The sequence below is a fragment of the Anabrus simplex genome, chromosome 2 (assembly GCF_040414725.1).
Source record: "Anabrus simplex isolate iqAnaSimp1 chromosome 2, ASM4041472v1, whole genome shotgun sequence".
In the NCBI taxonomy this organism is placed as follows: Eukaryota; Metazoa; Arthropoda; class Insecta; order Orthoptera; family Tettigoniidae; genus Anabrus; species Anabrus simplex.
In genome coordinates this window covers 725,325,342-725,346,404 of record NC_090266.1, presented here as the reverse complement: position 1 = coordinate 725,346,404, position 21,063 = coordinate 725,325,342, and the positions used below count along the sequence as shown (strand labels likewise).

General features: G+C 39.0%; 1 protein-coding gene across 5 annotated transcripts in view; it reads left to right on the top strand.

Annotated features, from left to right (window-relative positions):
• Positions 1-21,063, top strand: part of Itpr (Inositol 1,4,5,-trisphosphate receptor) — a 1,013,977-nt gene that overhangs the window by 669,609 nt on the left and 323,305 nt on the right. For all 5 annotated transcript variants that reach the window (XM_067141353.2, XM_067141352.2, XM_067141351.2 and 2 more), the window contains exon 34: positions 11,686-11,790. In XM_067141353.2, the coding sequence (XP_066997454.1) occupies positions 11,686-11,790 (105 nt within the window). The remainder of the gene's footprint in view (positions 1-11,685; positions 11,791-21,063) is intronic.

Below are 21,063 nucleotides of genomic sequence, written 5' to 3'. Positions count from 1 at the left end.
TGTAAAGTCGCGGAATAAGGAACTACAGTCTACGCTATAAATAATGTTATTCACTCTGTTCAAAATGGTAGTTTAGGGGAAGGTGCCAAAAATTTAATTTTTAATTACCTATCTTACTGGTCATATTGAAAAGTACTACATAACAAAAGTTACAGAGAATGCAATTTCCGATTATTTATGTGTTATTAAGTTTTACCATACTGACTACAATAATTTTTTTTTTGCTTTACGTCGCACCGACACATATGTCTTACGGCGACTACCGGATAGGAAAGGCCTAGGAATTGGAAGGAAGCGGCTGTGGCCTTAATTAAGGTACAGCCCTGGCATTTGCCTAGTGTGAAAATGGGAAATCACTGAAAACCATCTTCAGGGCTGCCGACAGTGGGGCTCGAACCCACTATCTCCTGATTACTACAATAATATTGGTAGTGATGGTGATTAAATCGTGAAGAATAAGAATGAGAAAAAAGTCATGAAGGAACAATTGCTTAAATAACACAAGAGGTTGTCATGAAAGAAAGGAGGACTCACTTGACATTAGATGCTCTAAATCACAGATTTGGAAGAAAACTAAGTGTGAAGGCCTCCAATATAGAAAGCTCATAAAATTGATCAGCAATAACATTACATTGAGCATTGTTTGTTGTGATGTGCTTTGTGTATTCTGCTGCCATTTATCTCCGATAGATAGGATTACTGCTGCGTATTGAGTATAACAGCCTGCCTGAATATTGGCGGGAAGTAGCTGGGGAGTGGGGAGTTAGATCTCTCTCTTCTTTAGCATGCCATTCCTCTGGTTCATAAATTTTCTGATACTACTGGTACATAACACACTGGATCAGCATAGTATTCCAGCTATTCAATCCCTACTCTGAGGCAGTGATTGGAATGAGCAGTGTGCACACTTAAACGGAATGATTACACAGGAGTATTCACGGCTGTCTGCAGCCTGGTCATTCTTGCTCTGAAACTTTTGAACTGTTAGATCGACACCGTAGTACATGTTATTTATAAGTTTCATTTCCGTATTGATGGATATTACTTTACAGAAAAACAATATATATACAAATCTCCACCTTATCAATACAAATTTATTTCACATTAAGCAGGTAAATATAGTCAAATAGTCAAGACTAGTTTCGACCCCTAGGGGGTCATCCTCAGTTGACATGCATTAAAAATTGTATTGTTCATAAAAACATCACATATAGTGGTAAAAGTTTAGACTAATTTAGACTGATCATTAATGTTGGTATGTCTAATGCATGACTAGTGTGCATCGTTCATGAAGACACATATCACCTTACTGCTACTACCATCCAATTTTTAGGTTATATAATATGGAACACACATATGTTTGTGTAACTCAACAGTGGCAAGTTCAACTATATACACAATTGGCTATTGATTAGTCACATGAAAGTACGGAACATTGGCTTGAACATTTCTGATTGAGGTATCAATGCAACACCTTACTTGCATACATCCTAGAAGCTAAATTCAGTTTGTAAGGCCCATTACTTCTGATTGAAACTTAGTATGAAGTTAAAATTTGAATAAAAATATTTGCTAATGTAGACATTAAAATGTTGTTAAAATGGGCATATAGTCAAAAACAGTGGTATGTATGCCACACATGTCTAGTTAAAAATACATTACATTGATGTTGTTTATGTGCGGTACAACATGTACACTGATTTGGAATAAATGAGGTTTGTATATATAGTGTTCCAACAAAATGGATCCATAAAAATATTATATGTAAAGACAATTGGTATTATAATGATCCGCTGCAGATCAGGTAATGCTGTTTATTTATCTGGAGATATTATTGGCAGCTACAGATGTTGGAGTTATTAGAAATGTTTTCAAAGGAAAATCTAAATAAAGAACTAAACACAATCCATGAAATAGCAAAACAAAACGGATATAAAAGAGAAATGATAAACCGGATCATCAATAAAGTCAAAAACCAACCTAAAACCAAGCTAACCAGAATCACTAAAAATAAAAAAGAATATGCACTGTTTACTTACAACAATAACCATATACATCCCATAACAAATATCTTCAAAAAACAAGGCCTAAAAATAGCATATAAAACGGCACGCAATAACACCAACATACTATACAATTCCAAATCAGTTAATAACATAAATAAATACAATCACTCAGGAGTCTATCGCCTAAAATGCAACGACTGCCGAGCCAGCTATATAGGACTTACCGGTAGAAGTTTTTTAATACGATATAATGAACATGTAAACGCCGTCAAACACAGACATTTCTCAGCTATGGGTCAGCATATTGACGATCAAAAACATAATTTCACGGACATTAAGAACGACATGCAAATCCTTAATATGAATCCAAAAAGTCCCTTGCTCAGTATAATAGAAGAATTTTACATAAATTTAGACAAATACGTGAATCCAAACTCCAACCTAAATGAAAGTATAGACAGAAACAATATTCTTTTTCATGCAGTAATTCCCTTATTAAAAGATTTCTATATCAAAAGAATAAGCAAACAAAAATCGATATGTTCAAATCAACCGCCCCAAAACCCTCTCCCCTCCAACCCCACTCCCATCACTAACACTCCACCCATCCCCCCAAACCTCCCCTCTACCGCCGCTAACTACAATCTCAGAGCTACACGTATCAGATCCCAACAGGCAGCTACAAAGAACGCACGGTTCCAACACTTTACGTAAGTAAAACGACATACGATTCACTATTACACTTTCTATCCACAACATTATCACACTATTATTTCTATTTCCAGACACTCCACCTTGTTTTTTACAACATATAAGCTTCCAGGACAAATCAACGTGCACCAAGACGCATAACTTTCAACATATTTGACTAATGCCACCAACTATAAACATCGCGACTACGGAAGAATACATGCTCCATTAACATTTCTAATAACTCCAACATCTGTAGCTGCCAATAATATCTCCAGATAAATAAACAGCATTACCTGATCTGCAGCGGATCATTATAATACCAATTGTCTTTACATATAATATTTTTATGGATCCATTTTGTTGGAACACTATATATACAAACCTCATTTATTCCAAATCAGTGTACATGTTGTACCGCACATAAACAACATCAATGTAATGTATTTTTAACTAGACATGTGTGGCATACATACCACTGTTTTTGACTATATGCCCATTTTAACAACATTTTAATGTCTACATTAGCAAATATTTTTATTCAAATTTTAACTTCATACTAAGTTTCAATCAGAAGTAATGGGCCTTACAAACTGAATTTAGCTTCTAGGATGTATGCAAGTAAGGTGTTGCATTGATACCTCAATCAGAAATGTTCAAGCCAATGTTCCGTACTTTCATGTGACTAATCAATAGCCAATTGTGTATATAGTTGAACTTGCCACTGTTGAGTTACACAAACATATGTGTGTTCCATATTATATAACCTAAAAATTGGATGGTAGTAGCAGTAAGGTGATATGTGTCTTCATGAACGATGCACACTAGTCATGCATTAGACATACCAACATTAATGATCAGTCTAAATTAGTCTAAACTTTTACCACTATATGTGATGTTTTTATGAACAATACAATTTTTAATGCATGTCAACTGAGGATGACCCCCTAGGGGTCGAAACTAGTCTTGACTATTTGACTATATTTACCTGCTTAATGTGAAATAAATTTGTATTGATAAGGTGGAGATTTGTATATATATTGTTTTTCTGTAAACCGTAGTACATTTCGCTAAAAGTGAGAAAATGTACTGTTTTCATTTTATCGAATATTTTGTATGACAACATTGCTTTTTATCGCAACATTCATACTGGCGTCATTGTAATGACCTATGTTGACTTTAGTTGGGAAAACTATAAGGACAGTCTTTCTGAGACTTCCGTAGCAAAGCACGGGTTCATTAGCTAGTTATTTGATCCAAATAGCATTGCGCTTTACATAATCGCACGGGCACTTGGTGCAATATATTAATCTATGCATTTGCTAAGTAGCCTAATGGCATCTAAGTGCATGACTGATTCACACATGCGTTCATACTATTTTCAGCAGGCTTATTAGGGACCGATTATCTCACTCACATACTTTCTGTGAGGGAATAGAGATGTGTAATTTTTAGCCTTGTAGCCTCGTATAGCTACAATCGGGCTTTGAGACAATAAGTATTATAAATATATTGTAGTACTGTATTATGCAAGACATGTAGAATAAGCAGTTTTGATCAATTGTATCTCCTGATTTTTCCTGATTTTCATATCAAAATCTCCTGATTTTTGGTTTTGTAAAGTTGGCAGGTATGTTTTCCGTAGTTTCCCCATTTTCACGCCAAGCAAATGCTGGGGCTGTACCTTAATTAAGGCCACAGCTGCTTCCTTCCCATTCCTAGACTTTTCCTGTCCTATCGTCGCCGTAAGACCTATCTGTGTTGGTGCGACGTAAAGCAGATAGCAAAAAAAAAAAGTGTTATCAAATAATTGGTCAGGGAAATGTGTGCAATAAATAAAAGTTGTCATCGGAACGTGTTTTTGTACTCCAAGTGGCGTCAAAACGGTGATGATGTAATGTTGTTTATGGAATATATTCTTAACACTGTATCTCTTTCTAGATAAGGTATTCACAAGTTTAATGCAAAATTTGAATGTACAGGATAGGTATTGCATCGTAACATGTAATGTTACCAGAATGTGTTGAAACTGAATTACACTACCTAGGCCTGGTTTCTTCAACTCTGTGTTAAATTTTACTTAACAAACATTAACTAACAATTGTTATTAATTTAACACTTCAATTAAAAGTACCCTGTTTCATGAACACATTTCCAACATTTGTCACAAAACAGTTGTTAAACACAAATTAACACTTGTTGCCATTGATGCTTTCACGGCCCATACTTATAGACATGATACTGTATAGGCTTTTGGGCTTATGCCGTGTCAAGAAAATAAGGTGAAATTCTTTATGTTTTGCAGAGAACTGTGCTCTGCGTCATCAGAAGAAAATCTCGACTGTCCACGAGAAAGGCTTCTTAAACAAAAAACCAAAAAAAGTCATTGTTTAAGAAGCCTTTTCCATGGACAGTCTTCTTCTGATGATGCAGAGCACAATTCTCTGCGAAACATAAAGAATTTCACCTTATTTTCTTGACACGGCGTAAGCCCAAAATCCTATACAGTATCATGTCTATAAGTACGGGCCATGAAAGCATCAGTGGCAACATTAAAAAACTCTATGGGGAGGATACTTTAAAGAAGGCTTCAAAATTCAAAAAATTAAGGAGAAAGAAGTCGTTCTTTCTTCTTTGTGCTTTCTACTGAGATGCAGGGACCATAACATCATTCCCAACTGTGTGAAGCTGAAGCACACGTTAAAATACACCAAAGGCTAGGAGAATATATCAACGCGCTTGCAAGGCTCTTGTGATCGAGAGAGTGCATTACACTCGTAAGGAACTGGACTCAATCTCCCGAGAGTTGTTTCGTTTATACCTGCTGTTAAGCAACACTCTCTCGCAGGAATTGTGGTTAACTTTCAATTGCATTACTGCTATACAGGCTGAAGGAAAATTCAACCAGGTGTCATTCAGACAGAAATCGAAGTTCCTCCGACTAGCTCAGAAACAGGCGGTCTCTCGCACGAACCCAGATGCTAGTAAAACTGTCGTCAGTCTTTCCAAGAAATCCTTGGACGAGAACCAAATAGCAGTTCTAGCTACGTGTCTTAATTTCGCTGTCGCTCCCTCAAAAATTCCCACTGTGGAGTTAATTACTCTTCCGTTGAGGCAGCCATCCACAATCTACCTACGGATGAGGCTGAGGAGTTAAGACAGAAAGGTGTGAGACTCATAAGGTCCGCTGTTGTACCCGCGCCCAATTTAACAAGAGGTGAAAGGAGGGCTCTGAAAGAACTTAGAGATGATTCTGAACTGACCATTCTCTCAGCTGATAAGGGTAATGCTACAGTGGTTATGGACACTGACGAGTATAAGAATAAGATCTCGGCTATATTGTCAGAGCCTGCTTACAGACTGAGCTCACATGACCCCACCACTCGTGTGTCCAATGCCACCATGAAGCTCTTAAGGCAATCTTCAATTCCAAAAGAGGAAGCTAAACATCTCATCTGTCCCCGGAGGAGGCAGTGCCACCTAGTTTATATGGACTGCCTAAGATCCATAAAAAAAAGATGTTCCCCTCAGACCTATTGTTAGTGCGATAGGTTTTCCTACGTATGTTCTGGCTAAATACCTAAGCAATTGCTTCAGCCACATATAAGACGTACTGAATCATACTTCAGGGACTATCGATATTTTGTCAACAAGCTGTCAACCCTCATCCTTCAACCTAATGCACTTTTGGTGAGTTTCGATGTGGAGTCCTTGTTCACTAAAGTGACGATTGACTCGATCATGTCTCTCAATGAACACCTGTTCCCTGAGGACATTACTAAGCTATTTTACCATTACATGACTTCCAGCTATTTCTTGTGGGATGGGAATTTTTATGAACAGATGGATGGAGTGGCTATGGGAAGTCCACTTTCACCCATAGTAGCTCATTTCTTTATGGAGCATTTTGAGGAGGAGGCTATTGCTTCAAACCTATCAAAGCTATGATATGGTGGAGGTATGTTGATGATGCATTTGTGGTGTGGACAGAAGGCCCTGAGAAATTTCATCTATTTCTATACCACCTAAATCAGCAACATCCTTCAATTAAATTCACTATGGAGATGGAGTCGGACAGGTGCCTTCCTTTCTTGGATGTTCTAATAAGAAAGAAACTGGGCGGCTCCTTAGGACATACCATCTATTGTAAGCCTACCCACACAAATCGCTATCTTCATGCAGATTCTCACCACCATCCAGCACAAAAACAAGGCATTCTCATGACACTCGCCGAGAGGGCGAGATGAATTTGTAAGCCATCAAATATCCAGGTGGAGATGGACACGCTCAAAGTCACGTTCAAGGGTAATGGTTTCAGCGATTTGCAGATTCATAGAGCCCTGCATCCCAGAGAAACGACTAAGCAAAGCTCACAGAAGGAAGAAGTGAAAGGAACTGCCTACTTGCCTTACATCCACAACACCACAGATCGAATTGCCAAGTTCCTCCGCAAACACAATATAAAAATCGTGTTTGGCACTGCCACTAAAATTGCTCACACTCTGAGTAAAATCAAGGACAAATTGTCCCCACTTTTACATCCTGGTGTATACAAAATTTCCTTTACTTGCGGAAAGGTATACATCAGTCAAACATGCCAGTCCGTTGGTACCCGTATCAAGGAACATCAACATAATATTAGTCTCAACCAGTCCAGACAAATCGGCAATAGCTGAGCATACTCTATCGTAGGGTCATGATGTCATTGTTAAAGATGTTCGAGCTCTTACCCACACTAGACACTACAGGTCCAGGATTATATGGGAAGCTGTGGAAATACGTAGAAATTCTACAAGTTTCAACAGGGACACTGGCTATCAATTAAGTAATACCTGGTTGCCAGCCATTAAGGGTTTATGTTCCCTTCCCTGTCCCTTCACTATTGATATTTCGTCTCGGTGTTTTCCAAATTCATACGTTCCTCATTGCCAGATGTTTCATTCCAGGCTTGTGTAAATGTCATACTCCTGTCAATGTCATATATTACGTACACATGTTATGTGACCCTCTTAGACTGATTCTGATGGTTCGGTCATCTTCCGCTTCGAACGCTAGTGCTGTGCCACATCCGGGGAGCCATCTGGTGACGAATGAACGTACCATTTCCACTTCTAATATAACGTCTAAATTTCAAAAAGCTGGGTGGACTCAGGATATGTTATTCATAAGTTAGAAGTAAGAGACATGAAAGTAGCAAGAATGATTGCTGGTACAAACAGGTGGGAACAGTGGCAGGAGGGTACTCAGAATGAGGAGATAAAGGCTAATTTAGGAATGAACTCGATAGATGAAGCTGTACGCATAAACCGGCTTCGGTGGTGGGGTCATGTGAGGCGAATGGAGGAGGATAGGTTACCTAGGAGAATAATGGACTCTGCTATGTAGGGTAAGAGAAGTAGAGGGAGACCAAGACGATGATGGTTAGACTCGGTTTCTAACGATTTAAAGATAAGAGGTATAGAAGAACTAAATGAGGCCACAACACTAGTTGCAAATCGAGGATTGTGGCGACGTTTAGTAAATTCTCAGAGGCTTGCAGACTGAACGCTGAAAGGCATAACAGTCTATAATGATATTGTATGTAATGTATTGTTTAAGAAGCCTTTCTTGTGGACAGTCAAGATTTTCTTCTGATAATGCAGAGCACAGTTCTCTGCGAAACATAAAGAATTTCACCTTATTTTCTTGACATGGCATAAGTCGAAAAGCCTATACAGTAACATTCAACAAGTTTAGGAATGCAACACTAATAACCAGGGAACATATTTATATGTACTAATAATTATTGAAGCCGGCCTTGTGGTGTAGGGGTAGCGTACCTGCCTCTCACCCGGAGACCCTGGGTTCGATTCCCGGCCAGGTCAGTGATTTTTACCTGGACCTGAATTCTGGTTCGAGGTCCACTCAGCCTACGTGATTAGAAATTTTTTTGCTAATTGTTTTACGTCGCACCAACACAGATAGGTCTTATTGCGATGATGGGATAGGATAGGCCTAGGAATGGGAAGGAAGCAGCTGTGGCCTTAATTAATGTACAGCCCCAACATTTGCCTGGTGTGAAAACAGGAAACCACGGAAAACCATCTTCAGGGCTGCCGACAGTGGGATTCAAACCCACTATCTCCCGATTACTGGATACTGGCCGCACTTAAGTGACTGCAGCTATCAAGCTCGATTGATTAGAATTGAGGAGCTATCTGATGGTGAGATAGCTGCCCCAGTCTAGAAAGCCAAGAATAACGGCCGAGAGGATTCGTCGTGCTGACCACACATCACCTCGTAATCTGCAGGCTTTGGGGCTGAGCAGCAGTTGCTTGGTAGGCCAAGGCCCTTCAAGGGTTATAGTGCCATGGGTGAATAATAATTGAAATATGTACATATATATTTAGTTATTTTTATTGAAATATGGAATTATATATGGACTTAAAAATTACACATATAACATTAATTTCTATTTAATATCAAAGATCAAAAAAGCTAAACAAAGTAGATCTACATGCAACATAATGTTGCACTTCTCATTTTAATATATTTGAGGGACATATAATCTCTTATTTTCTGTTACCAAAACAGTAGATTACAAAATATTCTTTTAAGTGTTGTAAAGTGAATCTTCTCCTATTATCTCTAAGGACCGATTTATATTGACTGAAACTGCGTTCAACATCGGAAGAGGTAATGGGAGCATAATTCAACTTCACAATATCTGCTGGGGTTAAATTCCGTGTTAATTTTACACTTAAATCTCCACACAGCATTGCAGCAATCTTTGTCATTTCTTCATATCCATGGTTCTTGGGAAGTACAGTGGCCATCTTCATGTTTCTGCAACTTTACCTTACCACGATTTAGTTGTTCCACAGTTTTATTCACAATTTCACAACTTTCAGAAAGTGAGAGATGCGAGTTTTGGAGCCTTTTCAGTGTTTTTGTGATGCATGAAAAATTATGTTGAATGTATCATAAGTCATTTCTCACACTTGTATCGCAGACAACTGTTTCACGGCTTCATTTGAGGCTGCATCTTCAGAGTCCATAGCATGCAGAACGTTCTTAATACAGTCTATATATTCAACGTAATACTCAACCGCTTGCAGCCACTTACCCCACCTAGTTAGAATTGGCTTATGCGGCAATGGAATCTCTGGGTACATTTCTTTCAAAAGATGAACTCTTCTGTGGACTTTGTGAAAAACTTTTTTCACTGAGGAAATCAATAAATCTACTTTGGGGTAACTGCCTCTTACCACTTCTGCCACACGATGAAAGGCATGTGCTACACATGTTAAATGAGTCATCGTAGAATATACAACACATAATGCTTCTCCGGCTTTTATTATATAAGGTGCGGTATCGCTAATAAAAAGTTGTTTCTGACACAACCAGCAACTTCCAGTATAACGTCCGAGTTCAACTTATACTTAATGCCCTGTGGCCAGAGGATATCCTTAGCCTCATTGAACAGTTTTGCTACAGTTTTGTTATCGCACTTTTCTAGAACATCACAGTGTAAGAGAATCCGTTTACAATAATCTTCGCTTAACAAACCAATGATAACGTTGCCAATTAGCCTGCCTTCTTTGTCTGTTGTCTCATCAGTGGAAACCCAAATTGGACCATCTTTAATCTCTTGCCTTACCTTCCGAACAGTTTCATCGTATATGGCTGAACAGTACGTTTTTCTGAACGTGGACTCATCCGGGATGGATCGTTTAGTATATTTCTCGAGGAATTCCCTGAAGCACTGATTATTCAGTTTGAAGAGACGTATGTCAGCAGAGATGAGAGCACGGCAGAGATCAGTGTTGAACTCGGACGTTATACTGGAAGTTGCTGGTTGTGTCAGAAACAACTGTCTCTGCTTGGAATCTCGTTGTTTGTTAGCCTGGTGCTTACTGGTTGAAACGTGCTGTTGCACAAGGAACCTTTGAGTAGATGTCACTGTACAATAACACAAATTACAAAATAATATCTTACTGTCAGTTGATAAACCATCATCTAAATTCTGATACGTAACTTTTCAATTTTAAACGGATTGACTGAGCTACTTTAGGCATATTGTAACAACATTATTGTCTTCAATGAATATCAATGTACAACTGCACACACTAAACGTACAAGAACACTATGATCCATCTGGCTGCTAATTCAAACCGTGAATGACTGGTAGTGAACTAGATGTAGTTATGAATCAATCAAAAGGGAATGCCCAAATTACGAACTAATCCGGAAACCACTAGCACATCGTTGGTGAATGAGATTTCCCTAGTTATGAAATTATGGCACAGACACAGTCGATGTTATATAATGCAGCTTATCAGTGCTCTAAGTATGATTCAGATAGTCATGGTACTGACCGGCTGATCTCCACCACTTCCGGGTTCAACCTTTCTCTTTCTTCGCACCGTTTATCAGCTTATTTTATCAGCCCAGACGTGGACAGGAGATTTTTAATTTATTTCTCCATTATTGAGTAGACTGCTAATATAATTTAATACTTTTTAGCCAAAAATATGGACTATATTGATTTTAATGACGAAGAATATGGAACATGCGTGCTAAACTCCAAAATATGGAAAATGAATACTCCATTTTTTCAACTCCACACGTCATGATTTGTAAAGATAATGGAAAATATCATTAATTTTAGCTTCCTAAAGAGATATGTATTTACAAATAAATCTGTTCCCTGTTAATAATGCTAATAACATGCGCTGAGCAAGAAATCAACTTGTAAACTAAATATTCATTCATCATTCTTACTGCTAACCATGCTTGCTGCGCTGCTTGACTGCACACTCTATCCCCACAACTCAGGAACAGTGCAAGTATTTTCCCAGTCCACCTGCATAGCAACACCGGCTAAAGTGCCAGTAACGTTTGGCTGTGCAATAAATTATGAGAAAAGGAATTGGTGCATAATGTAAAGTAATACAGTTATCTATGCAGTTAAATTTTAATATAATTTTGAATTTATTATTATTTTCAGTGAAACCGAATGGCATTATCATAACTGATGAGTTGCGAGAAGAGTTAAACCAAGCTGCTTTGGCCACGTCAAATGCTTATACAGGAGCTAGAAGTTCTGCACAAGGTAAGCCTCATAATGTGCTGCTACTAATAGATGTTTGTACCTAAAGTAATAAAGAAGCTAGATTCACAGGGTGAAGACATGGTAAAAATAACACATTTGAATTTGTACTGCAAAAATTCTATTTAATGAAGCAGAAACAGTGCAGACTAAATCTTCAAAGCAATTTAATGCATTATTCATATCGACATATAAGTTTCTGTACTTACAGCGACTCAGAACTCCGACAGAAGCTCAAAAATCAATTATTCTATTTCTTGCATGATTTTCCTGGTGAGTTAAAAACGCCTGCATATTTTTGATAAATTGCCTTGACATAGTCTTCTTAGCTTTCTTGTGCTCCAGGCATGAACACTATTCCTTCAGTTTCCTCAGTTAATAATGGATTTGCAATGGAGTATTGTGTACTCATAGCCAGGATACTCTGCATGTTTATCAGAGAACTTTTGAATAGCTGCACACACCTTACAGATATAATAAAATTCTCTCTCTCTCTCTCTCTCTCTCTCTCTCTCGCTCATACACATATATACACATTGAACACTTAATATTTGTCGACATATCTGTGCCCATGACCATATTTCGAGATAATTTGTCCTTTTCTGATGCAACGCCTTGCTCTATACGTCACAGAGCTGTAAATAGTTCAATTACAATGTTTGTGATGGATCTATCAGGAATTATAAAGAGTTGAGGGAATGTAGGGACTATTTCTATGAGTAAAATGCTATGAAGACTTCTTTTGCTTCAGGACCACTATGGTTATTGAGAAGGCTCTTTGGAAACCCTGAAAATCGTCAGCTAATAGAACTCGGGTGAAATTATGATAGGCCTAGCCAGCCAATAGTGGATAAAATGCTGATATTTAAACAGGGAAAAAACCTTAGATTGAAGACGAGATTCACTGGTAATAACTAGGCATAGAGGAAGTTTGTGCTGGAACTGGCTGAAACAAGATGGAGAGGAGGAGGTTAAGAGATTAACTTTTTACCGGATGAGTAATTGGGATAAAGATATCTTATGCCACTAATTGTAGGAGAAGAAAACATCATAGTATAAACTATCATAGATGTATTTATACCAAAATATATAAAATACAGGTGAAACATGGAAACATTGTACATACATACAAACATACAGTATTCCACACAAGCAAGATGTACATGATGTGGAAGAATTTGAGGAAACAACTTGGTTAAGGAAAACAAAAAGTTATGAATGATCTCATTGCCCATGTCAAGAACGTCATGAAAGAATACCAGGAGTTTTAGGACCAAAGAGATGGGGAAGACATCCTTAACAGGATGTATATAGAGTGACCCAGTATACTGGCAATTATACTTGGGCTGTACTATAATCTATTAGCTTCATAGTCTGTATTGATAGTTCAAGCACACAAGTATGAAGGATGAGTTCTCCACCTAATCAATACTATATTTTACATAGTGTCAATATGATTTACATAAAAGGACAGTACCAGTTTCAACCTGTAAATAGGTCATCTTCAGCTGTTGAAGAACCTGCTTAATAGCAACTGTACAGAATAAATACTACTAAAATTAAAATTAAACAAGAATGCCATTAAAATAAACATGAATGCCACTATTCTCAGCAAATATAATTTTTGAAATATGTAGAAATCATGGGGCCAGAGAAAAAGCCCTCTAACCCCCAAAAGTGTACCATATGAATATATATCTTAACCTTAATTATTTTTTAGAATAGTGGCATTCATGTTTATTTTATTGGCATTCTTGTTTAATTTTAATTTTAGTAGTATTTATTCTTTACAGTCGCTATTAAGCAGGTTCTTCAACAGCTAAAGATGTCCTATTTACAGGTCGAAACCAGTACTGTCCTTTTATGTAAATAATATTGACACTATGTAAAATAAAGTATTGATTAGGTGGAGAACTCATCCTTCATACTTGCATACTTGGGCTATAGGCAAGCATGTGTCTGATAGTTGCACATGTGACAAAAATTGCTTTAGTAATATTGGTTTTATGTTGCTCTTATGAATTTAACCACAAAGTTTATTATGGTTCAGCATATATTTTCTACAAAATACTGCATTTCTATTTATGTTTGATTTTTTTTCCCTCAGTCAGTTTCCCTAGCTCAGAGGCAATTACAAGCAAGCTTCTTGGGTGCAGACATTTCCGGTTTTATAATAAATTTTATTTATTTTTTTGTTTGTTTGTTTGTTTGTTTGTTTGTTTGTTTGTTTGTTTGTTTGTTTGTTTGTTTATTTGTTTGTTTGTTTGTGTGTTTGTTTGTTTGTTTGTTTGTTTGTTTGTTTGTTTGTTTGTTTGTTTGTTTGTTTGTTTGTTTGTTTGTTTGTTTGGTAATTACAAGTATTAAACATATTCACAAGTCCAAGCTTTGCAGCCACTCAACAACACCTTCTGTGAGATGATACTGATCTCTGGGGCTTTCAAGGTAGAAATGTAGAAGGCAGTGCTGTATGGTCCATGGTCTTTTCCACGTCATTTCATTCACACATTGTAGAATCTATCCGCCCCCACTTATGACACAAGTACACTAGTGTCCAAAAGTTAAGCATAATCACTAAACGAGGACGTACCGCCTGATAGAAATGTCAGATGGATTGCTGAACAAATGGAAGCTGACTCTCACACCATATGTCACACAACTTGTCCAAAAAACAATGTCAGAAAGGTTCTGATAGCTAAGGTACACCTTTGACAACAACTAACAAAACTTGGCAATGTCTTCCACAACAAAATATGCTGTTAATAGGGTATGTGGTTAGCCCTAACTGCACACATGCTTCACAGCGACGTGCCATGCTCTCTATCAGATGGTCCAAGAGCCCTTGTGGTAGTCGATCCCATTCCTCCGAAAGGGCAATGCAAACGTCTTGGAGGGTTCTTGGTGGAGGCTGACGAGATGCAGTTCGCCTACCCAATGCATCCCAGGCATGTTCTATAGGATTCAGATCCGCAGACATCGCTGGCCAGTCCATGCGATGAATGTCTTCCTCAGCCAGAAATTCACCCACCACATCAGCACGGTGCATTCGGGCATTATCGTCCATCAACCACTCAACGTGATATTTGATACACTGGTAAATATTGGCCATAATGCTATTGAAGGTGGTTTTTTTTGTCAGAACACATGGATAATTACAGAGGGCAAAGAAAAATTTATACGTCAGATTATGGGTCTAAGAATAATGCAATGAACTGCTTATAACCTGTGTGAAAAATTTTCACTCGTTTTCTACTGTCGATTTCATAAAAAATGATAGTAGAATGGGCAGATATTTATGCTCAACATCACATGTGGTCACACAGTATGTTATTTACGTTCTCATCGAGGGTAAAAGAATGTGTACCGGATTCTGTGGAGGAAATGTATGTAGTTTTAGCATTGTGTATGTTAATTAGCATAGTCAGAAACCTGTATTGAGATCTTATTTCTCAAAAAAAAGAACGGGTACTAGCTACTCCTATATTTGGTTCAGCCATATCTCTTGTTCGATTTGAAAGCATCAGAAGATTCTTCTACTTCACTGACCTTAGGTAAATCCAGTAAATTGTGCTGTTTGTGTGTTTATGCACTAATAACAAACTGAACATTATGGTAAAATTCATTGAACCACGTGTCATTTCTGCCCGATTAACTAAAAGCCTGCACTCATATAGTACGCTTGGAGCTATACTCCTCCCGCAGCACAGGGTAGCCAGGTAGTGAAAGTCATCCCACGCTGAGAGTTTAAGAGTAAGTCTGGACCAGCCGCACCTCTGAAGAGTCGAACATGTGGTCTCAGTACCTCATCCCTGTATCTCCGAGCATTAACAATGTTCCTTGGACCACCCGTGAAGATGTGCAGGTCCATACGGCCATTCAACATGATGGCGCCCCACATCATGTCTCCACCACCACCATTCTGGTCCCATTCCATGATGTTCCTGTCGTTGTATCGGCTACCCGGTTCTCTCCAGATTAATGTGCGACGGGAATCGTTCTGCATACTGAAGTAGGATTCATCTGTGAAGAGCACATGCCTCCATTCATTCATGGTCCAGTTTTGATGTTGGTGGCTCAACAGTGCTGGAGTGAACAGGACGCACACCGCTGGACGTCGGGCAAACAGCCCTGCTGTTCTGAGCCTCCGGTACACAGTATGCCGGGAAACGGCAACCCCTGAGACAGCTGCAAGCTCTGCCAACAATTGTTTTGCAGGTGTACTCCGATTTCGTCGGGCGGTTAAGGCCAGATATCGGTCCTGCTGTGGGGTGGTGGTTACCTTTTGTCGACCTGGTACTGGCCTACATCTGACATCTCCTGTGTCTCGAAATCGTCTCCAAAGCTTGGAAATGACACTTTGTGGCACATTCAAGGATACAGCGACTTCGGTCTGTGTCTGACCTGCTTCCAGGCGGCTGAGTATTCTACCCTGCAAAACAGGGTCCAAATGGCGTCGTTGTGCTATTATGTTGTCACATTCACCACGAGGCTACACTCCACACACTCTAACAGGGCAAACATGACTGAGGGAATAGGGGGCGCAGGCACTGGCTGTGTTTACCTTGCGGTTACGCCGCTAGTCAAAGCAGGGAACACTCCTTTCCTATGCAGAGCGAACACATAAGGTTGGTAGGTGCATATGTCGTGCGATTTGTTGTCTATTTCCTGTTGCTCTGCTTACTCGTAACTTATGCTTAACTTTTGGACACTAGTGTATTTACAGTGACCATGCCCGGTTCTCAGTCTGTTGAGGTAACACCATAATTTTCTTGGTTGGATGAAACCCTTCATTTCCTTTTTTGGGTTTAATTCATGAGCACTAGTTCCAGATGTTGCATTTGATCACTGATCCTCCCAACACTGATTTTGATTGAAATGATCCATGAGGAGTTTACCGCCCAATGCAATTGCTGATTTCCTGGGTTGAAGTCGTCGTGGCAATGGGTAAGAAAATTGCTGGTGAATTGTTAGTGAGGGAGACACCCAGATCATCTTTGCTTCTCTCAACAGAGCTTCCTTTCTCCCCAGGTGGTGTAGGGAGATATGACTGGGTGCGGATAACCAACGACGGGGGGGGGGTTGACTTTATGGTACCAGTTATGCGACATATGGTATCATTTGGATTTTTATCTACTTTATATACATATGCATTCTCCAGCCACACCAGAGTGCCGTGTTCCGCTGCAGAGTAGACAGTACTGATACTTGTTGATCATAAGCAGTCAGTCAAGGCTTTCCAGGAACTGCCACAAAGCTTGTGTAGGATGTTATTCCTTGTATCACTTTTATGAGAGAGCTTGGTGAGATACCCCTTGTAGCACAGAGCCCTTTCCAAGGTAACACATAGATGTTTTGGAAACAGGTTGTACCTTAGTTTTTCACCACCGAATGGGGCTGTTGGCTCATAGTTTGCGAGGTGGTTGGAGAGATGGAAATGTGATACGTCAATTTTAGAAGTGCGTTGAGCTACCATTGTGCGTAAATGAATTTGGAGCTGTGGTTGGCAGCAAATCACGAATGTAGAAGTTGTGTTGATGCAACCTCCTGTTAAAACTAGAAAGCAGAAATAGGCCAATGCAGATCCCTGAGGCAGACCATTATTTAGTTTTCTTTTACAACTTTTGTGAATCACCTAGGAATAATATGAACTCTCTTTCACAAAGCATCGTATGCACTTGTCAGTCAACAAATTATTTAAAAAACCCATTTAAAACACCACCTAATTGATACTTTATTTCTTGCCTTTGGGCAGAATTATAAACACATTATCATATACAGGACATGTTCCGACCACATAGTGGTCATATTCACCTGTCTTTAAAATAGCTTAAATGAAACAACACTAGGTCGTGTACACAAAAACAGTCCCAAGGCAGTGGAGTATAAACACCATTCCAGAAAGATCTTGAGGCAAGCTGCCCAAATCTGAAGACCGCTATTTGACGCAACTTAATAGAGAAGACACCATAGGACCACTGTATATTAACAATTCAACACAACCTGGTATTAAAATAAAAAGCAACTTTAAAGGAAGATAATCAACACAACAGACAATCAATAAGAAACTTGAAGACTGTTATACACATCGATTTTAACATAAGCAAGATCAAGCCACCTAGTGTTTTTACAAAAAGTGCCCAGTTACAGACGTTTTAGACTTTTTAAGTATGTTAAATTAGAAAATAAGTTTTTTATTGTAGACACGAATTGTAATTTAAGTACCTTTTTACATACCCCATCACTAAAATCCCCCCCCCCCCCACTTATTCCCCCCTTCCCTCTTCCAAATTTCAAGCGCTTTAAGCAATGGTTATGAGTTCCCATGGGAAAGTAATTTAAGATTTTAATGTACCTTACTAATCAAATTGTTTCATCTAAGCTATTTTTAAGACAGCTGAAGATGACCACTAAGTGGTCAAAACATGTCCTGTATATGATAATGTTTTTATAATTCTGCCCAAAGGCAAGAAATAAAGTATCAATTAGGTGGTGTTTTAAATTCATTTGTTTAATAATTTTTTTGATTGAATTCATCGATATGGTCATGAAGTCGACAGCTTGCAAATGTACTTGTCAGGTCAATAAAGACAACTGTTGATTTTAACTTCTTTTGAAAGCCTGCCTCGATGTGAGTGGTAAGGGCTAAAACTTACTCATTACAAATATGACTTTTTCTAAAACCACCTTTTCCTGGTGGGAATAAATCTTCGATAAACAGTGCTGTCCTAGCAATGAGGATTCTTTCCAATAGTTCATAAATGCAGGTAAGAAGTGCTCAATAGTTTTCAGGCTTCTGCTCCAACTTAACGGTTTTGAGGAGGGTGATCACCTTTGACCGTACTGTTTGAGCTGCTTTGGCAGTGTGTTAATCTGAAGCATGTAGAAAGGGAAGTGTTTAGAAAAAGTTACTCTGATTACATTAACAAGACTGTAAAAAAATGTGTGTTCATTGGGTTTATGTATGCAGCATGATTCAGCCGCCCCTTCCAATGTAGTTTTATGCAATCCACAATATTCATTCCGTCCTGAAAACATCTGCCCTGCTGGTATGCTTAGTCAACACAACCAGATTTCTTGGTATTTACCGCCTCACCATGATAGGACGCCGTAATGTTATACCGTATTAAACACTGGAAGACATGCGTGCGCCTTCTAGATCATATGAACCTGACACACCGGTGAAACACTAAATTGATATTGTGATCACAGTATACCTTATACTTGCTATAAGCTGTCCAGTGTGTCGTACGGAACCGTAGTGTAGTTGGTAAAGGTGTGGCAGAGCGGGCTTGCATGTCAGGTGGGAGGTTCAAGTCTGGGGCGAAGATTACAAATTTTTGAAATATTTGTCTAATACGTACCGCACGCAGTTTAAATTCAATACCCGCTTTGATGCAAATTGTGTGTGAATGAATGTGTTTGTGGCCCTAAGAAGGGCCAATTAGTTAGCAGGCCGGACACGTACAGACCGGAAATAATAGGAACACAACTGCCCTGACAATGTTTTATCGCAGCAAATGCTCGATGTGATGACCGTTTTGGTTTAGGCACATTCGGGCCAGGTGTCCAATAGATTGTCTTCCGCGCTGAAGCATTCCAGGTGTAATTGCTCGACAGGCATCCGTAATGAGTTGCCGGAGCTGGTCGAGATTTTTCCAGCGCTTGAGTCTAAACGACATTCTTCAAATGTCCCCACAAGAAGAAGTCTAACTGCATTAAATCCGGTGATTTGGCGGGCCAAGAAACAGGGCCTCCTTGTCCTATCCATTTCCCTGGCAGTTCCTTGTTCATATGGTTACGAATGGGCAAAGTCGAATGTGGTGGAGCTCCATCCTGTTGCAACCACATCGTCAAACGATCGTGCAAGGGCGCATCCTCCAGCAGCATTAGGAGTTCCTGACGCAGAAAGTGAAGTTAGCGTGGACCCGTCCAATGGCTGTCAAAGAAATAAGGTCCAATCAGGCAATCCCCCAAGATTCCACACCAAACATCCACTCCCCATCGTACTTGGTGGGCCGCCTGTCACACCCAGTGAGGGTTGTCCAGACTCCAAAACTGCATGTTGTGGCAATTGGCGTTCCCATTATTGTGGAATAGGGTGTCCCTTATTTTTCAAAGTTTTAATTTTTCAATGCATAGGTTATTGTTTTATTCATTTGGGGCTAAAACACCCGAAAACAATTTTTTTCCATATTTGGAACAGTGCAACCCATGCCGACTCGCACACAAACATGTCCATACAAGTTGCGCCACAAGAGTGGCGCGCTCTCATTGTTATTGTTACTTAATTTTCGCTTATCGGGTAGCTAGCACGGATTGTTTTATATTTTGAAGATGTCAGTGGAACAAAGGAGCAATGAAAAAAAGCATTTTCTTGGTTGGTGAACTAAATCACGAAATAACAGGCGCAAAATTACCATCTAATCGTCTAGTTTTTGCAGTTCTGTTTTTCGACATACATGAGGTTAAGTTGACTGTTAGTGAAAGCGCAAATCTTGTAATTCGTGAATGCAATATATTCTGGGAAAAGACTAGAATAGCTACCAGAGCTATGCCTAATTGTGTTAAGAAGTTAGTTGATCTTTATCAGGTCTGGCGTGAACTGCAAAAAAATAGCAAGAAGATTCAGGATTTACATAGGCACCGCGAAGAGAACTTCAACTTGAATTAGATAATTTATTTGATATCGCACATGCTGATGCTCTTGAAAGAATAAAAATCGAAGAAGATAAAATATTTTTGCAAAAGCAAAGAGAGCAAAGAGGGTGCCTAGCAGGTGTTGACAAAACGTTGGCTGATGTTGAAGAAAGGGACAGGCTGAGAAAACTCGCAGAAGATAAAAAGAGACTAAAGCAAATGCCTTCCGCGAGCTCATTGGAATCTGCAACTTTACAGACTTTTGATACACTTGAAGATATAGAAGAACAATCCACAAGCTCTGAAGAAAGCCTGGAAGAATCGCTGCCATCCACATCTCAATCTGTAAGTTCATTAGCTACGTCAACAAGAAGAGGAAGAAAAGATTTTATCACATCTAAATTAGTTGCAACTTTAGACAGATGTCAACTAAGCATCAGAGATTCTGTTTATATAATTCAGTCTGTAGTAGAAGCACTTGGTCTTAGTTCTGACAATTACCCGATCCACAAATCTTCTATTCAACGCATCAAACACAAATGAGAAAAGATAGAGCGAGATCCATTAAATCCGATTTTCAGAATAACGTGCCCGAAGTAGTCACTGTTCATTGGGATGGAAAATTGTTACCTGCTCTGGACG